General features: G+C 43.0%; 1 protein-coding gene across 1 annotated transcript; it reads right to left on the bottom strand.

The window, feature by feature from the left end:
- Positions 1 to 1,950: 1,950 nt before the first annotated feature.
- On the bottom strand, positions 1,951 to 18,736 carry LOC131941569 (uncharacterized). The gene is made up of 9 exons (XM_059300868.1): positions 18,465 to 18,736; positions 17,951 to 18,036; positions 17,016 to 17,177; positions 16,419 to 16,498; positions 14,961 to 15,162; positions 13,000 to 13,095; positions 11,567 to 11,656; positions 3,861 to 4,015; positions 1,951 to 2,259 (listed from the first exon to the last, which is right to left on the bottom strand). Exons 1-9 carry the CDS (start codon positions 18,721 to 18,723, stop codon positions 2,235 to 2,237), a joined length of 1,155 nt encoding a protein of 384 aa, XP_059156851.1. The 5' UTR covers positions 18,724 to 18,736; the 3' UTR covers positions 1,951 to 2,234.
- Positions 18,737 to 22,822: the final 4,086 nt, after the last annotated feature.

The following is a 22,822-nucleotide window of genomic DNA, read 5'->3' as shown; positions in this document are numbered from 1 at the left end:
TAGAGAGGAAGGCGCGCTTACAGCCTGTTTTCTAGCGTCTCCCAGAAGAGAATTATATATATAGATTAAACAGGATGGAATTTATAACTAACCGTATACTTCGTTTTTCCACTTTATTTTTTTTTATATTTAATCAATAATTATAGCAATGTCTAAAACAGTTAACCGTGTTTGATTTTTGAGAAAGACGTCCCTAATTAGGGTAACCAAAATATGATGCAAATGTGACTATCAGTACACCGCAATTAAATGTATGTCATCAAAATTTAATAGAAGTATGTTATAATAAAGCTACCGTTTTTAGACTTTCAAACAAAACCTACAGTTAAGTATTCAATAGGTTTAATATATTGTTTTTACAGGTTTACATAGTTATTATAAAAAATTTATTATAATTATTAGGTAATGAAATTTACAGCGTTTTATTGTGTTTTTCAAACATGTCTTAGTTACACTTGATTAATTTAGCTATTCTTGTAAAAGTTATTTCCCTTGAATAAAATTTTGGTATTTGGATTTTCAAATAGGAGATAATAGGGCTGGTAAGTAGGTCACCAACCAGTTCTACGGCTCAACAAAAACTGCATGAGCCATAGAACTGGTTGATGACCTACTTACCAGCCCTATTCGTTGCTTAACTTTATATTCATTATATCAAATTCCTGCACCTTAGGTCGACCGCTAACATATAAATACAACTTTAAGTTATTATTTGCTATTTTTAAAATTATACAGAGCTTAAGTTCTAAACAAAATAGTTTGGTAGGTGTTTTTTGCATTATTGAGTTGAAAAACAAATAGGCCTACATCAGTAGCCGTCGTAGATTGCAATACTTAATGTTAGTAGACAAACAGTCTTTGTCGTAAATTAAACATCTAATTGTCTTTTCATATTTTTCCCCTCTCCTAAAGGTTTCATATATAACAATTTTAGGCTGGAATCTATCAAATTTATAACCTTTTATTTTTCAAAAACAAAAAAAAATCGTTACATAATCACACAATATAAACATTTTACAAGTATAACTAAAGACAGAAGGTTAAAACAGGTAAGTTCCGTTTTGGAACTCACCTTGGGAGGTCTGCAGTGAGCCCAACACTACAAGAAATTTTTTTTAGTGTTTTTTTTCCAGACTTTGGAGGGGGGGGGGGGAGCACTTAATATTTTCTAAATGGGGGGGGGGGGGCTATGTTGTAAAGTACAAAGTAGACTCGTGGAGTTAGCAACAATTTCAATAAAATGTAATTACGTTTACAAACTGGAATTGAAGGAATTAGTACTCACTTTTGAGACGAAGGAGGCAAGTAAAATTTAATTTTGATGTCTACGTATACCGTGTATGCAATTGATAATAAACTAATATGCCACTTTTAATTAATTTTCTTCTTATACATATGTCTTAGTAATTAATGTGTGTGAAGAAGGCGTTATAATAAGTTTTGCCTAGGGCGCTAAATAACCTGGCGCCCGGCACTGTAAACACAGCACACATTCACTTACACAACAAAAACATTCAGATGAATTATTAACACATTTTGTTTCTTTCTTTTTTAAAGTTTAATTTTTTTAAAAAATCAATTACAGATCAAAAAGAGAGAAAAGAAAAGACATGAACACATTAACAAGGAAACAAGTTCTCAACTGAGCCAAGTTTACAGTAGGATACAATTAGGTCTTGGCTAATTCCAACTTGGGTTAATGCCAGGTCTTGGCTAATTCCTACTTGGGTTAATGCCAGGTCTTGGCTAATTCCTACTTGGGTTAATGCCAGGTCTTGGCTGATTCCTACTTGGGTTAATGCCAGGTCTTGGCTGATTCCTACTTGGGTTAATGCCTGGTCTTGGCTAATTCCTACTTGGGTTAATGCCAGGTCTTGGCTAATTCCTACTTGGGTAGAGACCAAGAGTTGGGTAATTCCTATTTGGGCTAATTTCAGGAGTTGGCTAATTCCTATTTGGGCTAATTTCACGAGTTGGCTAATTCCTACTTGGTTCATGACCAGGAGTTGACTAATTCCTATTTGGGTTAATACCAGGTGTTGGCTAATTCCTATTAAGATTAAGACAATGTGTTGACTCATTCTTATTAGGGTCAAAACCGCAAGTTGGCTGGTTCCTACTTGGATTAAAATGACGCGTTCGTTGATTCCCGTTCCGATTAAGATTACACTCAATCCTAAATGGAGCATTGACTGGCCCATAAAGAGTTTATTTTAAAAATTTGATGTGGGTGGTTATTCGTCTTCCTCAGGTGGACGTCTATAAAGTTATTAAAGCAAAACAATTAAAAGATCTCATTAAGGAAAAAAATATTTCAAATCATTCATGTGTTTGTATTTAGTTCTGTATCAAGTGATTGTGTTGGGTCTACATAAAGAAATATAGGCTTTATAGGTCCAAGCCAGAGTTGTTGGCAGGCTAGTTTTGCAAGTTGACAGACTAGTTTTTATGTGGCGCAATGTGCCTGATCTTGCTCTATAAACGGTATGTGCTGTAGTCTATGAACTTACTCTATAACCATAGAATGGGCTACAACTTACTTTATAACGATATAATGGGCTACAGTCTATGAACTTACTCTATAACCATAGAATGGGCTACAACTTACTCTATAAAGATATAATGGGCTACAATCTATGAACTTACTCTATAAAGACAGAATGTGCTACAACTTACTCTATAACGATAGAATGGGCTACAACTTACTCTATAAAGATAGAATGGGCTACAGTCTATGAACTTACTCTATAACGATAGAATGGGATACAACTTACTCTATAAATATGGAATGGGCTACAGTCTATGAACTTACTCTATAAAGATAGAATGGGCTACAACTTACTCTATCACAATAAAATGGGATACAGTCTATAAACTTACTCTATAACGATAGAATGGGCTACAGTCTATGAACTTACTCTATAAAGATAGAATGGGCTACAACTTACTCTATAACGATAGAATGGGCTACAACTTACTCTATAACGATGGAATGGGCTACAACTTACTCTATAACGATAGAATGGGCTACAACTTACTCTATAACGATAGAATGGGCTACAACTTACTCTATAACAATGGAGTGGGCTACAGTCTATGAACTTACTCTATAACGATAGAATGGGCTACAACTTACTCTATAACGATAGAATGGGCTACAACTTACTCTATAACGATGGAATGGGCTACAACTTACTCTATAACGATAGAATGGGCTACAACTTACTCTATAACGATAGAATGGGCTACAACTTACTCTATAACAATGGAGTGGGCTACAGTCTATGAACTTACTCTATAACGATAGAATGGGCTACAACTTACTCTATAACGATAGAATGGGCTACAGTCTATGAACTTACTCTATAACGATAGAATGGGCTACAACTTACTCTATAACGATAGAATGGGCTACAACTTACTCTATAACGATAGAATGGGCTACAGTCTATAAACTTACTCTATAACGATGGAATGGGCTACAACTTACTCTATCACGATATAATGGGCTACAACTTACTCTATAACGATGGAATGGGCTACAGTCTATAAACTTACTCTATAACAATGGAATGGGCTACAACTTACTCTATAACGATGGAATGGGCTACAGTCTATAAACTTACTCTATAACGATAGAATGGGCTACAACTTACTCTATAACGATGGAATGGGCTACAGTCTATGAACTTACTCTATAACGATGGAATGGGCTACAACTTACTCTATAACAATAGAATGGGCTACAGTCTATAAACTTACTCTATAACGATGGAATGGGCTACAACTTACTCTATAACAATAGAATGGGCTACAGTCTATAAACTTACTCTATAACAATGGAATGGGCTACAACTTACTCTATAACGATAGAATGTTCCTCCTGCGTCTGTTTGATGGATTTCTTGTACAGCATGAGGTGGATGGTGATGTCAATCAACTGAACGATGACCATTAATGAGTAGCCGTTAGTGTACGGCAACAGCCAGTTATACAGTACCATGTAACAGCCTTCCTGTGGGAGGGGGGGGGGAGAAACGGTTCAATATAGCACTAGCCAACTGTACAGTACCATGTAACAGCCTTCCTGTGGGAGGGGGGGGGGGAGAAACGGTTCAATATAGCACTAGCCAACTGTACAGTACCATGTAACAGCCTTCCTGTGGGAGGGGGAGGGGAGAAACGGTTCAATATAGCACTAGCCAACTGTACAGTACCATGTAACAGCCTTCCTGTGGTGGGGGGGGGGAGAGAGAAACGGTTCAATATAGCACTAGCCAACTGTACAGTACCATGTAACAGCCTTCCTGTGGGAGGGGGGGGGAGAAACGGTTCAATATAGCACTAGCCAACTGTACAGTACCATGTAACAGCCTTCCTGTGGTGGGGGGGGAGAAACGGTTCAATATAGCACTAGCCAACTGTACAGTACCATGTAACAGCCTTCCTGTGGGAGGGGGGGGGGGGAGAAACGGTTCAATATAGCACTAGCCAACTGTACAGTACCATGTAACAGCCTTCCTGTGGGAGGGGGGGGGGGAGAAACGGTTCAATATAGCACTAGCCAACTGTACAGTACCATGTAACAGCCTTCCTGTGGTGGGGGGGGGGGGGGGGAGAGAGAGAAACGGTTCAATATAGCACTAGCCAACTGTACAGTACCATGTAACAGCCTTCCTGTGGGAGGGGGGGGGAGAAACGGTTCAATATAGCACTAGCCAACTATACAGTGCCATGTAACAGCCTTCCTGTGGTGGGGGGGGGGGAGAGAGAAACGGTTCAATATAGCACTAGCCAACTGTACAGTACCATGTAACAGCCTTCCTGTGGGAGGGGGGGAGAAACGGTTCAATATAGCACTAGCCAACTCTACAGTACCATGTAACAGCCTTTCTGTGGTGGGGGGGGGGAGAGAGAGAAACGGTTCAATATAGCACTAGCCAACTGTACAGTACCATGTAACAGCTTTCCTGTGGTGGGGGGGGGGGGGAGAGAGAGAAACGGTTCAATATAGCACTAGCCAACTGTACAGTACCATGTAACAGCCTTCCTGTGGTGGGGGGGGGGAGAGAGAAACGGTTCAATATAGCACTAGCCAACTGTACAGTACCATGTAACAGCCTTCCTGTGGGAGGGGGGGGAGAAACGGTTCAATATAGCACTAGCCAACTGTACAGTACCATGTAACAGCCTTCCTGTGGGAGGGGGGGAGGGGAGAGAGAGAAACGGTTCAATATAGCACTAGCCAACTGTACAGTACCATGTAACAGCCTTCCTGTGGGAGGAGGGGAGGGCCAGTTATACAGTATCATGTAACAGCCTTCCTGTGGTGGGGGGGGGGGAGAGAAACGGTTCAATATAGCACTAGCCAACTGTACAGTACCATGTAACAGCCTTCCTGTGGTGGGGGGGAGAGAGAGAAACGGTTCAATATAGCACTAGCCAACTGTACAGTACCATGTAACAGCTTTCCTGTGGGAGGGGGGGGGGGGAGAAACGGTTCAATATAGCACTAGCCAACTGTACAGTACCATGTAACAGCCTTTCTGTGGTGGGGGGGGAGAGAGAAACGGTTCAATATAGCACTAGCCAACTGTACAGTACCATGTAACAGCCTTCCTGTGGGAGGGGGGGGGAGAGAGAGAAACGGTTCAATATAGCACTAACCAACTGTACAGTACCATGTAACAGCCTTCCTGTGGTGGGGGGGGGGGGAGAGAGAAACGGTTCAATATAGCACTAGCCAACTGTACAGTACCATGTAACAGCCTTCCTGTGGGAGGGGGGGGGGAGAAACGGTTTAATATAGCACTAGCCAACTGTACAGTACCATGTAACAGCCTTCCTGTGGGAGGGGGGGGGGGGAGAAACGGTTCAATATAGCACTAGCCAACTGTACAGTACCATGTAACAGCCTTCCTGAGGTGGGGGGGGGGGGAGACAGAGAAACGGTTCAATATAGCACTAGCCAACTGTACAGTACCATGTAACAGCCTTCCTGTGGGAGGGGGGGGAGAAACGGTTCAATATAGCACTAGCCAACTGTACAGTACCATGTAACAGCCTTTCTGTGGGTGGGGGGGGGGAGAGAGAAACGGTTCAATATAGCACTAGCCAACTGTACAGTACCATGTAACAGCTTTCCTGTGGTGGGGGGGGGGGGGAGAGAGAGAAACGGTTCAATATAGCACTAGCCAACTGTACAGTACCATGTAACAGCCTTCCTGTGGGAGGGGGGGGGGGGAGAAACGGTTCAATATAGCACTAGCCAACTGTACAGTACCATGTAACAGCCTTCCTGAGGTGGGGGGGGGGGGGAGAGAGAGAAACGGTTCAATATAGCACTAGCCAACTGTACAGTACCATGTAACAGCCTTCCTGTGGGAGGGGGGGGGGGAGAAACGGTTCAATATAGCACTAGCCAACTCTACAGTACCATGTAACAGCCTTTCTGTGGGTGGGGGGGGGGAGAGAGAAACGGTTCAATATAGCACTAGCCAACTGTACAGTACCATGTAACAGCTTTCCTGTGGTGGGGGGGGGGGGGGAGAGAGAGAAACGGTTCAATATAGCACTAGCCAACTGTACAGTACCATGTAACAGCCTTCCTGTGGGAGGGGGGGGGGGAGAAACGGTTCAATATAGCACTAGCCAACTGTACAGTACCATGTAACAGCCTTCCTGTGGGAGGGGGGGGGGGAGAAACGGTTCACTATAGCACTAGCCAACTGTACAGTACCATGTAACAGCCTTCCTGTGGAAGGAGGGGAGGGCCAGTTATACAGTACCATGTAACAGCCTTCCTGTGGGAGGGGGGGGGGGGAGAAACGGTTCAATATAGCACTAGCCAACTGTACAGTACCATGTAACAGCCTTCCTGTGGTGGGGGGGGGGGAGAGAGAAACGGTTCAATATAGCACTAGCCAACTGTACAGTACCATGTAACAGCTTTCCTGTGGGAGGGGGGGGGGGGAGAGAGAGAAACGGTTCAATATAGCACTAGCCAACTGTACAGTACCATGTAACAGCCTTCCTGTGGTGGGGGGGGAGAGAGAAACGGTTCAATATAGCACTAGCCAACTGTACAGTACCATGTAACAGCCTTCCTGTGGGAGGGGGGGGGGGAGAAACGGTTCAATATAGCACTAGCCAACTGTACAGTACCATGTAACAGCCTTCCTGTGGGAGGGGGGGGGGGGAGAAACGGTTCAATATAGCACTAGCCAACTGTACAGTACCATGTAACAGCCTTCCTGTGGGAGGGGGGGAGAGAAACGGTTCAATATAGCACTAGCCAACTGTACAGTACCATGTAACAGCCTTCCTGTGGGAGGGGGGGGGGGGTGGGAGAAACGGTTCAATATAGCACTAGCCAACTGTACAGTACCATGTAACAGCCTTCCTGTGGGAGGGGGGGGGAGGAGAGAAACGGTTCAATATAGCACTAGCCAACTGTACAGTACCATGTAACAGCCTTCCTGTGGTGGGAGGGGGGGGGAGAGAAACGGTTCAATATAGCACTAGCCAACTGTACAGTACCATGTAACAGCTTTCTTGTGGGAGGAGGGAGAGAAACGGTTCAATATAGCACTAGCCAACTGTACAGTACCATGTAACAGCCTTCCTGTGGGAGGGGGGAGAAACGGTTCAATATAGCACTAGCCAACTGTACAGTACCATGTAACAGCCTTCCTGTGGGAGGGGGGGAGAAACGGTTCAATATAGCACTAGCCAACTGTACAGTACCATGTAACAGCTTTCTTGTGGGAGGGGGGAGAGAAACGGTTCAATATAGCACTAGCCAACTGTACAGTACCATGTAACAGCTTTCTTGTGGGAGGGGGGGAGAGAAACGGTTCAATATAGCACTAGCCAACTGTACAGTACCATGTAACAGCCTTCCTGTGGGAGGAGGGGAGGGCCAGTTATAACGTATCATGTAACAGCCTTCCTGTGGTGGGGGGGGGGGGGAGAGAAACGGTTCAATATAGCACTAGCCAACTGTACAGTACCATGTAACAGCCTTCCTGTGGGAGGGGGGGGGGGAGAGAGAGAAACGGTTCAATATAGCACTAGCCAACTGTACAGTACCATGTAACAGCCTTTCTGTGGTGGGGGGGGGGGGAGAGAGAAACGGTTCAATATAGCACTAGCCAACTGTACAGTACCATGTAACAGCCTTCCTGTGGGAGGGGGGGGGGGAGAAACGGTTCAATATAGCACTAGCCAACTGTACAGTACCATGTAACAGCCTTCCTGTGGTGGGGGGGGGGGAGAGAGAGAAACGGTTCAATATAGCACTAGCCAACTGTACAGTACCATGTAACAGCCTTCCTGTGGGAGGGGGGGAGAAACGGTTCAATATAGCACTAGCCAACTGTACAGTACCATGTAACAGCCTTTCTGTGGTGGGGGGGAGAGAGAAACGGTTCAATATAGCACTAGCCAACTGTACAGTACCATGTAACAGCCTTCCTGTGGTGGGGGGGAGAGAGAAACGGTTCAATATAGCACTAGCCAACTGTACAGTACCATGTAACAGCTTTCCTGTGGGAGGGGGGGGAGAAACGGTTCAATATAGCACTAGCCAACTGTACAGTACCATGTAACAGTCTTTCTGTGGTGGGGGGGGGGGGCAGAGAGAAACGGTTCAATATAGCACTAGCCAACTGTACAGTATCATGTAACAGCCTTCCTGTGGGAGGGGGGGGAGAAACGGTTCAATATAGCACTAGCCAACTGTACAGTACCATGTAACAGCCTTTCTGTGGTGGGGGGGAGAGAGAAACGGTTCAATATAGCACTAGCCAATTGTACAGTACCATGTAACAGCCTTCCTGTGGGAGGGGGGGGGGGGGAGAAACGGTTCAATATAGCACTAGCCAACTGCACAGTACCATGTAACAGCCTTCCTGTGGGAGGGGGGGGGAGAAACGGTTCAATATAGCACTAGCCAACTGTACAGTACCATGTAACAGCCTTCCTGTGGGAGGGGGGGGAGAAACAGTTCAATATAGCACTATCCAACTGTACAGTACCATGTAACAGCTTTCCTGTGGGAGGGGGGGGGGGAGAAACGGTTCAATATAGCACTAGCCAACTGTACAGTACCATGTAACAGCCTTTCTGTGGTGGGGGGGGGGAGAGAGAAACGGTTCAATATAGCACTAGCCAACTGTACAGTACCATGTAACAGCCTTCCTGTGGGAGGGGGGGGGGAGAAACGGTTCAATATAGCACTAGCCATCTGTACAGTACCATGTAACAGCCTTCCTGTGGTGGGGGGGGGGGGAAGAAATGGTTCAATATAGCACTAGCCAACTGTACAGTACCATGTAACAGCCTTCCTGTGGGAGGGGGGGGGAGAAACGGTTCAATATAGCACTAGCCAACTGTACAGTACCATGTAACAGCCTTCCTGTGGGAGGGGGGGGGAGAAACGGTTCAATATAGCACTAGCCAACTGTACAGTACCATGTAACAGCCTTCCTGTGGGAGGGGGGGAGAGAAACGGTTCAATATAGCACTAGCCAACTGTACAGTACCATGTAACAGCCTTCCTGTGGGAGGAGGGGAGGGCCAGTTATACAGTACCATGTAACAGCCTTCCTGTGGGAGGGGGGGGGAGAAACGGTTCAATATAGCACTAGCCAACTGTACAGTACCATGTAACAGCCTTCCTGTGGGAGGGGGGGGGGGGAGAAACGGTTCAATATAGCACTAGCCAACTGTACAGTACCATGTAACAGCCTTTCTGTGGGAGGGGGGGGAGAAACGGTTCAATATAGCACTAGCCAACTGTACAGTACCATGTAACAGCTTTCCTGTGGGAGGGGGGGGGGGGAGAAACGGTTCAATATAGCACTAGCCAACTGTACAGTACCATGTAACAGCTTTCTTGTGGGAGGGGGGGGAGAGAAACGGTTCAATATAGCACTAGCCAACTGTACAGTACCATGTAACAGCTTTCTTGTGGGAGGGGGGGAGAGAAACGGTTCAATATAGCACTAGCCAACTGTACAGTACCATGTAACAGCCTTTCTGTGGTGGGGGGGGGAGAAACGGTTCAATATAGCACTAGCCAACTGTACAGTACCATGTAACAGCCTTCCTGTGGGAGGGGGGGGAGAGAAACGGTTCAATATAGCACTAGCCAACTGTACAGTACCATGTAACAGCTTTCTTGTGGGAGGGGGGGAGAGAAACGGTTCAATATAGCACTAGCCAACTGTACAGTACCATGTAACAGCCTTTCTGTGGTGGGGGGGGGGGAGAGAAACGGTTCAATATAGCACTAGCCAACTGTACAGTACCATGTAACAGCCTTCCCGTGGGGGGGGGGGGGGGGAGAGAAATGGTTCAATATAGCACTAGCCAACTGTACAGTACCATGTAACAGCCTTCCCGTGGGGGGGGGGGAGAGAAATGGTTCAATATAGCACTAGCCAACTGTACAGTACCATGTTACAGCCTTCCTGTGGGAGGAGGGGGGGGGGGAGAGAAACGGTTCAATATAGCACTAGCCAACTGTACAGTACCATGTAACAGCCTTCCTGTGGGAGGGGGGGGGGAGAGAAACGGTTCAATATAGCACTAGCCAACTGTACAGTACCATGTAACAGCCTTCCTGTGGGAGGGGGGAGAGAAACGGTTCAATATAGCACTAGCCAACTGTACAGTACCATGTAACAGCCTTCCTGTGGGAGGGGGGGGGGGGAAACTGTTCAATATAGCACTAGTCAACTGTACAGTACCATGTAACAGCCTTCCTGTGGGAGGGGGGGGGGGGGAGAAACGGTTCACTATAGCACTAGCCAACTGTACGGTACCATGTAACAGCCTTCCTGTGGGAGGGGGGGGGGGGAGAAACGGTTCAATATAGCACTAGCCAACTGTACAGTACCATGTAACAGCTTTCCTGTGGGAGGGGGGGGGGGAGAAACGGTTCACTATAGCACTAGCCAACTGTACAGTACCATGTAACAGCTTTCCTGTGGGAGGGGGGGGGGGAGAAACGGTTCACTATAGCACTAGCCAACTGTACAGTACCATGTAACAGCCTTCCTGTGGGAGGGGGGGGGGAGAAACGGTTCAATATAGCACAAGCCAACTGTACAGTACCATGTTACAGCTTTCCTGTGGGAAGGGGGGGGGGAGAGAAACGGTTCAATATAGCCCTAGCCAACTGTACACTACCATGTAACAGCCTTCCTGTGGGTGAGGGGGGGGGGCGCGAGAGAGCCAGCTATACAGTACCATGTAACAGCGTTTCTGTTATTTACTTTAATTAATATTCAATTATATGATCTGATGGTAATAACTGTATACAATCATTTAAAATTTGGCCAAGATCTAATTCGGACTTTAGCCGGTTACCTTTAGCCAGTCCGCGGACTGGCTGGCCAAGTCCGAAATCAAAAAACTTTCGGACTTTAAACGGTCACTGAGAGGTGATAATGGGCAATGTGTGCATTGGCCGGCCAACGTCAGCATAGCTTAAAATTACGGTGGTTAATTACGGTTGCTGTAGTCATAGCAACCATCAAGTCTCTACGGTAACACTCACAGTATAAATTCCCTCCGAAGCCTCCGCGCACTCATGCACCTTCCTTAACCCTTCTTTAACGACCTCGCTCTTGCAACAGGTAGGCGGGACCTAAAATTAAATGTCAACAATCATTTTTACATTGATCTCAATGTCAACAATCATTTTTACATTGATCTCCATGTCAACAATCATTTTTACATTGATCTCAATGTCAACAATCATTTTTACATTGATCTCAATGTCAACAATCATTTTTACATTGATCTCAATTTGAACAATCATTTTTACTTTGATCTCAATCTCAACAATAATTTAAACATTGATCTCAGGGTCAGGTGGCCGTTTTAAATTGATTTTGTATTAGACCCGAGCTGTCATAAGTGCGAATTTATTAAAATCGATCTTTGATTAGAGTTGATTGGTTTATTAGAATTAAACTTTAATTAGTGTCAGTAATTGGTGTATTAGATTTGAACTTTGATTAGACCCAAAAAATGACCTCACGCTCTTTGACCCACAAAACTGACCTGACCCTGTTTGACCCACAAAACTTGCCTGAAGTTGTTTGACCCACAAAACTGACCTGATGTTGTTTGACCCACAAAACTGACCTGAAGTTGTTTGACCCACAAAACTGACCTGACCCTGTTTGACCCACAAAACTGACCTGAAGTTGTTTGACCCACAAAACTGACCTGAAGTTGTTTGACCCATAAAACTGACCTGAAGTTGTTTGACCCACAAAACTGACCTGAAGTTGTTTGACCCACAAAACTGACCTGAAGTTGTTTGACCCACAAAACTGACCTGAAGTTGTTTGACACATAAAACTGACCTGAAGTTGTTTGACCCACAAAACTGACCTGAACTTGTTTGACCCACAAAACTGACCTGAAGTTGTTTGACCCACAAAACTGACCTGAAGTTGTTTGACCCACAAAACCCACCTAAACTTGTTTGACCCACAAAACTGACCTGAAGTTGTTTGAGCCTCAAAACTGACCTGAAGTTGTTTGACCCACAAAACTGACCTGACCCTGTTTGACCCACAAAACTGACCTGAAGTTGTTTGACCCACAAAACTGACCTGAAGTTGTTTGACCCACAAAACTGACCTGAAGTTGTTTGACCCACAAAACTAACCTGAAGTTGTTTGACCCACAAAACTGACCTGAAGTTGTTTGACCCACAAAACTAACCTAAACTTGTTTGACCCACAAAACTGACCTGAACTTGTTTGACCCACAAAACTGACCTGAAGTTGTTTGATCCACAAAACTGACCTGAAGTTGTTTGACCCACAAAACTGACCTGAACCCGTTTGACCCACAAAACTGACCTGAAGTTGTTTGACCCACAAAACTGACCTGACCCTGTTTGACCCACAAAACTGACCTGACCCTGTTTGACCCACAAAACTGACCTGACCCTGTTTGACCCACAAAACTGACCTGAAGTTGCCTGACGACAGAGTTAGCGTCCCTCTGGATGTACCTTAGCGTCAGGGTCTGGTAGTCGTACTGGTCAATGATACCACAACACTGGCCCTGAGACAGGATGGTATCACTGAAGTCAACAGGATGGTATGACTGAAGCTATGTCAACAGGATGGTATGACTGAAGTCAACAGGATGGTATGACTGAAGTCAACAGGATGGTATGACAAGCTAAAAGTCAACAGGATGGTATAGCTGAAGCTAAGTCAACAGGATGGTATGACAAGCTAAAAGTCAACAGGATGGTATGACTGAAGCTAAGTCAACAGGATGGTATGACAAGCTAAAAGTCAACAGGATGGTTTGACTAAAGCTATGTCAACAGGATGGTATGACTGAATCTAAAAGTCAACAGGATGGTATGACTGAAGCTAAGTCAACAGGATGGTATGACTGAAGCTAAGTCAACAGGATGGTATGACTGAAGCTAAAAGTCAACAGGATGGTATGACAAGCTAAAAGTCAACAGGATAGTATGACAAGCTAGACGTCAACAGGATGGTATGACTGAAGCTAAAAGTCAACAGGGTGGTATGACTATAAGTCAACAGGGTGGTATGACTGAAGCTAAGTCAACAGGATGGTATGACTGTAGCTAAAAGTCAACAGGATGGTATGACTGAAGCTAAGTCAACAGGATGGTATGACTGAAGCTATGTCAACAGGATGGTATGACTGAAGTCAACAGGATGGTATGACTGAAGTCAACAGGATGGTATGACAAGCTAAAAGTCAACAGGATGGTATAGCTGAAGCTAAGTCAACAGGATGGTATGACAAGCTAAAAGTCAACAGGATGGTATGACTGAAGCTAAGTCAACAGGATGGTATGACAAGCTAAAAGTCAACAGGATGGTTTGACTAAAGCTATGTCAACAGGATGGTATGACTGAATCTAAAAGTCAACAGGATGGTATGACTGAAGCTAAGTCAACAGGATGGTATGACTGAAGCTAAGTCAACAGGATGGTATGACTGAAGCTAAAAGTCAACAGGATGGTATGACAAGCTAAAAGTCAACAGGATAGTATGACAAGCTAGACGTCAACAGGATGGTATGACTGAAGCTAAAAGTCAACAGGGTGGTATGACTATAAGTCAACAGGGTGGTATGACTGAAGCTAAGTCAACAGGATGGTATGACTGTAGCTAAAAGTCAACAGGATGGTATGACTGAAGCTAAGTCAACAGGATGGTATGACAAGCTAAAAGTCAACAGGATGGTATGACAAGCTAAAAGTCAACAGGATGGTATTACTGAAGCTAAGTCAACAGGATGGTATGACTGAACCTTAAAGTCAACAGGATGGTATGACTGAAGCTAAAAGTCAACAGGATGGTAGGACTAAAAGTTATCTATTAGTTGACAGGGTGGGAGTGACTCACACACAGCATCTAGCACTTGCATATATAAACACATACAGCACCTAGCACTTACATATATAAACACATTTAGCACCTAGCACACACACACACACACACACATATATATATATATATATATATATATATATATATATATATATATATATATATATATATATATATATATATATAAACACATACAACACCTGGAACGTACATATATAAACACATACCCTTTAGCACTTGCATATATAAACCCGTACAGCATTTATCAGCTCCACATATACAGAGCACTGTCGACTCACCCATATAGAGATGATGTCGTATGTGAGCACTGTCGACTCACCCATATAGAGATGATGTCGTATGTGAGCACTGTCGACTCACCCATATAGAGATGATGTCGTATGTGAGCACTGTCGACTCACCCATATAGAGATGATGTCGTATGTGAGCACTGTCGACTCACCCATATAGAGATGATGTCGTATGTGAGCACTGTCGACTCACCCATATAGAGATGATGTCGTATGTCAGCACTGTCGACTCACCCATATAGAGATGATGTCGTATGTGACTGAGAACACGGTGCTGTCGTCTATAGCGTACACATGACTGATTTTATCTTTCAGCGTTCTCTTCGACTCCTCGTTGATGTGCGAGAATGGTGCCATATAGATGTTGATGATGTTCACCTCAATCAGCACCACAAAGCCGGACACAAGAGCTACCAACGGCAGGGTGAAGGGGTTCCTAGGTTCGTCATGAAAGGACAGTCCATTTTTTAAATAAAATTATATTAACCGACCCACTCACCCCATCCAATTTTAACAAATATTTGTTGATCTTATATCACATCACTTTATGGTTAAAGAGACTTAACAAGAAAGTGTGAAAAAAGTGTATAGAATCTAACACTTACTTCACACAAGAACGTGTAAAAAAAAAGTGTATAGAATCTAACACTTACTTCACACAAGAACGTGTGTAAAAAAGTGTATAGAATCTAACACTTACTTCACACAAGAACGTGTGTAAAAAAGTGTATAGAATCTAACACTTACTTCACACAAGAACGTGTGTAAAAAAGTGTATAGAATCTAATACTTACTTCACACAAGAACGTGTGTAAAAAAGTGTATAGAATCTAACACTTACTTCACACAAGAACGTGTGTAAAAAAGTGTATAGAATCTAACACTTACTTCACACAAGAACGTGTGTAAAAAAAGTGTATAGAATCTAACACTTACTTCACACAAGAACGTGTGTAAAAAAGTGTATAGAATCTAACACTTACTTCACACAAGAACGTGTGTAAAAAAGTGTATAGAATCTAACACTTACTTCACACAAGAACGTGTGTAAAAAAAAGTGTATAGAATCTAACACTTACTTCACACAAGAAAGTGTGTAAAAAAAAGTGTATAGAATCTAACACTTACTTCACACAAGAAAGTGTGTAAAAACAGTGTATAGAATCTAACACTTACTTCACACAAGAACGTGTGTAAAAAAGTGTATAGAATTTAACACTTACTTCACACAAGAAAGTGTGTAAAAAAAGTGTATAGAATCTAACACTTACTTCACACAAGAACGTGTGTAAAAAAGTGTATAGAATCTAACACTTACTTCATACAAGAACGTGTAAAAAAAGTGTATAGAATCTAACACTTACTTCACACAAGAACGTGTGTAAAAAAGTGTATAGAATCTAACACTTACTTCACACAAGAACGTGTAAAAAAGTGTAATGAATCTAACACTTACTTCACACAAGAACGTGTGTAAAAAAGTGTATAGAATTTAACACTTACTTCACACAAGAACGTGTAAAAAAGTGTAATGAATCTAACACTTACTTCACACAAGAACGTGTGTAAAAAATAACACAAACTAACTTCTCACAAGAACATGTGTAAAATCCAACACCTACTTCTCACAATAACGTGTGTAAAATCTAGCACATACTTCTCACAAGAACGTGTGTAAAACCTAAAACTTACTTGTGCATTAGGTAACTCATATAGAGCACAGTGCACATGATGTACACGCCATTCAAGATTATCAGAGAGTTGCCGAGCATCTGCAAGAGACGGACAACTAGTCATCGAGGGTCAAAGTTCATAGGTTAAGTCAAGTCATCTGAAATATAACTGGGACGATCAGGGGCGTCTTTCTATGTCATGGCCGGTTGTGAGGTTATGTGGGAAGTTTAAAGATACGGTCAGGGGTGTGTCATGACCAGTGGAGAGGTTCAGTGGGAAGTTTAAAGATACGGTCAGGGGCGTGTCATGACCAGTGGAGAGGTTTAGTAGGAAGTTTAAAGATACGGTCGGGGGCGTGTCATGACCAGTTGAGAGGTTTAGTGGGAAGTTTGAAGATACGGTCAGGGGCGTGTCATGACCAGTGGAGAGGTTTAGTGGGAAGTTTAGGATCAGGGTAGCTTCCAATATAGGGAACATTCCTAAACATGAGCAATACCGGTAAGACTTTTAACAACGGCAAAAAATGTAAGTTCAATCAACAACAAATATACTTATAGGATTGCTGGACCACGACAATGCGGATTAGGATTAAGATTTAATCTTCCTAGAGCCCACCTGTACGATATCGCCAAACACCAACTCACGCGGCGCAGACTCGAAGCGCACAAACTGGCGGTAGTCTTCATAGCTGTCCAGTTTTTGGACGGAGCTGATCACAATGGAAGTGAAGTGGAATCTCAGGACGACGCCAACGATGAGCAAAAAAAAGCTCAACAACTGAGGCAAAAACAGGCAATAAGGATACAAGCAAAGCAACAGGCAATACGTATACAAGCAAAGCAACAGGCAATACGTATACAAGCAAAGCAACAGGCAATAAGGATACAAGCAAAGCAACAGGCAATACGTATACAAGCAAAGTAACAGGCAATGAGGATACAAGCAAAGCAACAGGCAATAAGGATACAAGCAAAGTAACAGGCAATAAGGATACAAGTAAAGCAACAGGCACCAGGGTTTAGCAAAATTATAAGGGTACCATTTGATACATTATGTCCATACCCGTTACCCAAACATCATAAGCATACGCTAAGACTATGCACCATATACCATACCTAAGCACCATAACCGTATACCACACCCAAACATCATAAGCATACACAAAAACTATGTACCATAACCATATACCATACCTAAACACCATAACCGTATACCACACCCAAACACCATATGCATACACTAAAACTATGCACCATAACCATATACCATACCTAAACACCATAACCGTATACCACACCCAAACATCATAGACATACACTAGAACTATGCACCATAACCATATACCATACCTAAACACCATAACTGTATACCACACCCAAACACCATAAGCATACAATAAAGCTATGCACCATAACCATATACCATACCTAAACACCTTAACTGTACACCACACCCAGACACTATAAGCATACACTAGAACTAAGCACCATAAGCATACACCATAACCATACACCATCACCTAAACACCATAACCATACACCATCACCTACCAACAGTGAAGTATGCCATGCTAGAAGAAAGTTATCTATCGTTTTCTTTGAAAGACAATCGTCGTCATCGCTATCCGCGTCGTTATCTTGGGAATATTAAAATTAATATTTATAAACGGAAGGAAAATATTTTTTTTTAAAATAATTCCTAATGGCCTCTAACAAAGACTTCTCTCCTTTAAGTCGACCAGCTGTGTGGAGAGAGGGTTCTTATAAATGGGTAACATCTGGTTCTTCTCAACTTACTGCCTAGGCTTTGTGCTTGGATTTCCATTGCGCAATCATCCAAAAGTCTATTAGCCTATGGAGCCTTCTTCTGTAACAAATCTACATGTCTCTAAGTCTAAGACCATATTATTTTTTTTAGGCGGCCCAAGTTCGATAGTTGTTATACTGTCTTTTTAATTAATCTCAAGCAAATAAAAAAGCAGCAGAGTTTTACAGTTAGATCAACCTTTTAAAGGATCTGTTTTCAATAGAGTAGTGGCAATAGATTTCAAACAACTTACACTACCTCTGTTCTTGTTCCTGTTTTTAAAGTAGTCTTTGTGGAAATCTGTTTTGTTTCGTGAAACCGTTCGATTCCTTCTTTTACAGTAGTCGCCATCCTTTAACCAGACTGGAATGTTTGCAGGCACATCCGGCACCAAAACACGTGGTTCATTGCCCCAAGATGGCGGAGTGGAGAACTGAACATCGTCGTCGTCGGTCCAGTGAACTAGTTCTATCAAGGTCTGCAACGGTTTGGGGTCGGGGTCCGTCAGGAGCTTCATGTCTGACCGTCTGTCACTCATAGCTGACAGTCTGTCAGTGAAGTCTGAACGTCTGTCCCTCAAGGATGACCGTCTGTCATACACGTCTAACCGTCTGTCCCACAAGGCTGACCGTCTGTCACTCAAGGATGACCGTCTGTCATACACGTCTAACCGTCCGTCCCACAAGGCTGACCGTCTGTCACTCAAATCTAACCGTCTGTCACTCACGGCTGACCGTCTGTCACTTAAGTCTGACCGTCTGTCCCTCAAGGATGACCGTCTGTCACTCATAGCTGACCGTCTGTCAGTGAAGTCTAACCGTCTGTCACTCAAGTATGACCGTCTGTCATACACGTCTGGCCGTCTGTCATAAAAGTCTGACCGTCTGTCACTGAAGCCTGACCGTCTGTCCTTGTATCTGAAAGAATCTCCAACGAATTCCCTGGAGTCCCCCACTGACGTAGAATTCCGCCGAGCGTTGATTTGAAATCTTCCCCGTACAAAACTGTCCCACTGTCGTGAGTCGCTGTGGGCAGGGACCTTACAAGGCCGTAAAGACCTATCTGTCTCCAGGTCTCTGTAGTCGGGGACCTTACAAGGCTGTAAAGACCTATCTGTCTCCAGGTCTCTGTAGTCAGGGACCTTACGAGGCCGTAAAGACCTATCTGTCTGCTTTTCGCTGTAGTCGAGGACCTTGCGAGAACGTGAAGACCTCTGTGTCTCCTGTCTGTGTTTACCCGCGGTACTCATCATTTGGTTTCGAAGCAAAACACAGCTGTAGTAAAAAAAAAAGTCCTTTTACTTTCACTTGAATTGTTACTTCACCATTAACCGTGTCCCACCTTTAAGACCCCCTGGTATGACAAAAATTAAAAAACAAACACCAAATACTATTTGTTTGTTTATATTTTTATCACAAAAAAATAACGTAGGTTATAACGTAGGTTTAATTAAAGTAAATAGAAATTTAGCCATAAAGCCTCCAGCTAAAAAAATTCTGAATTATTTTCAGGCTTAAGTTTTGTATTTTTTTTTTAAGAATGCTTTTTTTTAAAAGACGTTTATTATCCATGTCAACACAAACACAATAATGATGGAAGGATTCTCGTCAACTCTATGCATGTCCATTAGATCTAGATTCTAGATCTAGATCTAGATCTACCAGACGTTTAGAGAATAAAAATCCTAACAATTTTATTAATATCGGTGTTTTATGATAGCATACATGACATATTAATCAAGGCTATTTGATCATCTGATCTCTCTAACCCTAATCAATTTACCTAACTAAAACTATTTTGTGCTTTGTTTTTTCTCTCGACCTTCCAGTATCTAATCAATGTTTAGACTAATTAATTATATGAGAGCATGTGTTGATCAAGCGAATGGTTCAACAACACAGTTCAAACAGAAAACAGACACCACCTCTCATAGTGAACGCAATCGTGTGCGGATTTTCCCGATCAATCCACGGTGCGCATTGATATTGTGACCCTGTAGTCTACGGTGTCACGACAGAAAAGACACTTATTCTAAAGTTCCCGTGTACACTGAATAAAGACAGGCTACAAGATAGGTCCGACAAGCGAGATGGTACCAGTAATAATTTGCATGAGTTTTTAACTGACATTGTAAAACCATTTTTATTCTTATCTATAGTTGTTTTGAAGATAAAAAAAAATGTATGGTCGGTTAGCATTCTAAAGAAGATGATATACGAAATCTTGTTCACCGTGAGCTTTTCGTTATTTTATCTGTGTTAGGTTCGAATGAATGAGTCTTCTGCTCGATGTAAAATGGTGTCGCTGAGGTCACAGAGAACCTAAAAACTTGCTACACCTTGACGGGTTGACAAGAACGGGTTGATCTAGACGGGTTGACCAGATGGGGTTGGCTAGAACAGGTTTAGAAAGGGTTGGCCCGAAAGGGTTGGCCAAGACCAGTTGTATTAGTCGTGCTGTGTTTGTGTCATCCAACCCTGCCTTACAACGTCTAGGCCACACCCTCGGGCGCCTTAAAGATCAACCCCCCCCCCCCCCCATCCTCACCCATTTTGGCTTTTACGGAAGTCCAGACCTTCTGATCTGTGGCTATCTGGTGTCTGAGTGGTCGAGTGGTAGCCGTCAGATCTGCTCTCTGTACGTCATGGATTGAATCATTCAAATAGGGAAATGCTACGTGTACTATTTAAATACTTATTGCAAGTAATCCATCATTCCAGATAGCAAACAGAATCAGTTCAACATTTACCTTAAATAAAACAAGTCAGTTTTTATTTTTAGCATTTATTTTCATTTTTTAACCTGTTTTGTAAAACTAAAATGTCTGTCATTACATGCATTACAAAATACAAATTTAAAAAAAAAATATCCAGAAATGTGTTGTATTTAAATATAATCCTTAAAATGATTCCATCTTTGGCTTATACGAGATAAGTGATTTCAATTTTCCGCTCAGTGACAAATGTGTTTTTACTAAAACATTTCTATCGAATGATTATGAGGCGGAGAGTTCTAAAAGCGTTCTAGAAACTTCTATGTTGTTCAGGGGACTGTAGAGGGAGAATGCACATAGATAAGAGAGTATTCGGAGTCAAGTGACTAAAAGATGTTTTCGTAAAGTGGGTTTTGAGTAGGGCTAGGCTCCGATTGCTGAGGTATTTTTAAAAAGAAAAGCTGACGAAGGCCGACTGATATTTTCCAATATCAACCTACATTCACCCACTCACTTTTTTCGTAATGTGAGTAATCTTGAAAAAATATCAAACTTAAAAAAAAACAAATTATGTTAAGCCGTAAAGAGAACATAAAAATAAAAATTTCTAAATGCTTAATGTTTCCAGCGCTTGTAAGTACCGCCAAATTGAGAAATACAGCAATACAAACCCAAAACACATAGATTGAGACTAAGACCACTGCGGTGAGGTTAATTTCTAAAGTGTATTTTGTGAGTCCGTAGTCTTCTTTGTATAAACATGATATATATGTATAAACATGATATGTATGTATAAGTTAAGTTAACCTAGTTAATAGGTATGGTTGTAAATTACTAATGATATGTTTGTAAATCTGCGAAGGCGTGTTTGTAAATAACTAATGATATATTTTAAAAATATAAGTTGTTAGTGCAGATCGAAGGTGCGTTTGTAAATAACTACTGATACGTTTGTAAAATCTGCGTAGGATGTAGGCTTGTATGAAATCAGTAAAGCTAGCTGCATACAGTTGACCTGTCGTTGATAGTTGACTTGGTATGATATGACTTGGTATGACTTGACTTGGCATTACTTGACTTGGTATGACTTGACTTGGTATGATTTGACTTGGTATGATATGAATTGGTATGGCATGACTTGACTTGGTATGACTTGACTTGGTATGACTTGACTGATTTCTCACTGGCTTATATTTTCCTCCCTTCTATAGCTGCCCGCCCTGTTCAAAATGGCTGCTCGTCTGTGAGCTAAAGTGTGGTTCTCTCAAGATTTGGTTCAGGTTTTTTTGGCGTCCTTGAGATACTGGTCTGTGTATTTGTTGAGCACAGTTTCAAACATCTCGATTTGGCTGTCGAGAGAAATATGTCGCTCAGTAACGTAGAATATTAACGGTTATATGAGCACTACCCTCTAGAGGCACCTCCCGGGGTGGTGACTTGATAGAAAGACATTGTATCATCGAATCTGTGCCCCCCCCCCCCCCAAGACAATCCCCCACCCCAAGCAAAGAAATCCTAACCCAAGATAACTACGTCGCCCCCCTCCCGCCCCAAGTAAAGAAATCCTATCCCAGGATTACTTCCCTTCCCCCCAAACACCCCGAGCAAAAAAATTCTACCCCAGGATCACTTACCCACCCCCCACATACAACCCCCCACCCCCACCCAAGCAAAAAATCCTACCCCAGGATCACTTACCCCCCCCCCCCACCCCCAGAAAAGAAATCCTACCCCAGGATCAAATACCCCCCTACACACACCCCCAGTAAAGAAATCCTACCCCAGGCTCAAATACCTCCCACCCCCAATAAAGAAATCCTACCCCAGGATCAAATACCCCCCACCCCCAGTAAAGAAATCCTACCCCAGGATCAAACCCCCCCCCCCCCCTTCACCCCAGCAA

Source organism: Physella acuta, unplaced genomic scaffold (assembly GCF_028476545.2).
Source record: "Physella acuta isolate Inbredline_101_S28 unplaced genomic scaffold, ASM2847654v3 ptg000366l, whole genome shotgun sequence".
Lineage (NCBI taxonomy): Eukaryota > Metazoa > Mollusca > Gastropoda > Physidae > Physella > Physella acuta.
The sequence above is the reverse complement of the archived record's forward strand: the minus strand, read 5'-3'. Positions and strand labels throughout refer to the sequence as shown.

Coding starts and splice junctions, on each gene's coding strand:
- LOC131941569 (XM_059300868.1), bottom strand. CDS start 18,723: ATGAAGCTCCTGACGGACCCCGACCCCAAACCGTTGCAGACCTTGATA. Junction 18,037..18,464: donor AAACAGGAACAAGAACAGAG/GTAGTGTAAGTT, acceptor AATATTCCCAAG/ATAACGACGCGGATAGCGAT. Junction 16,499..17,015: donor TGTTTGGCGATATCGTACAG/GTGGGCTCTAGG, acceptor CGTCTCTTGCAG/ATGCTCGGCAACTCTCTGAT.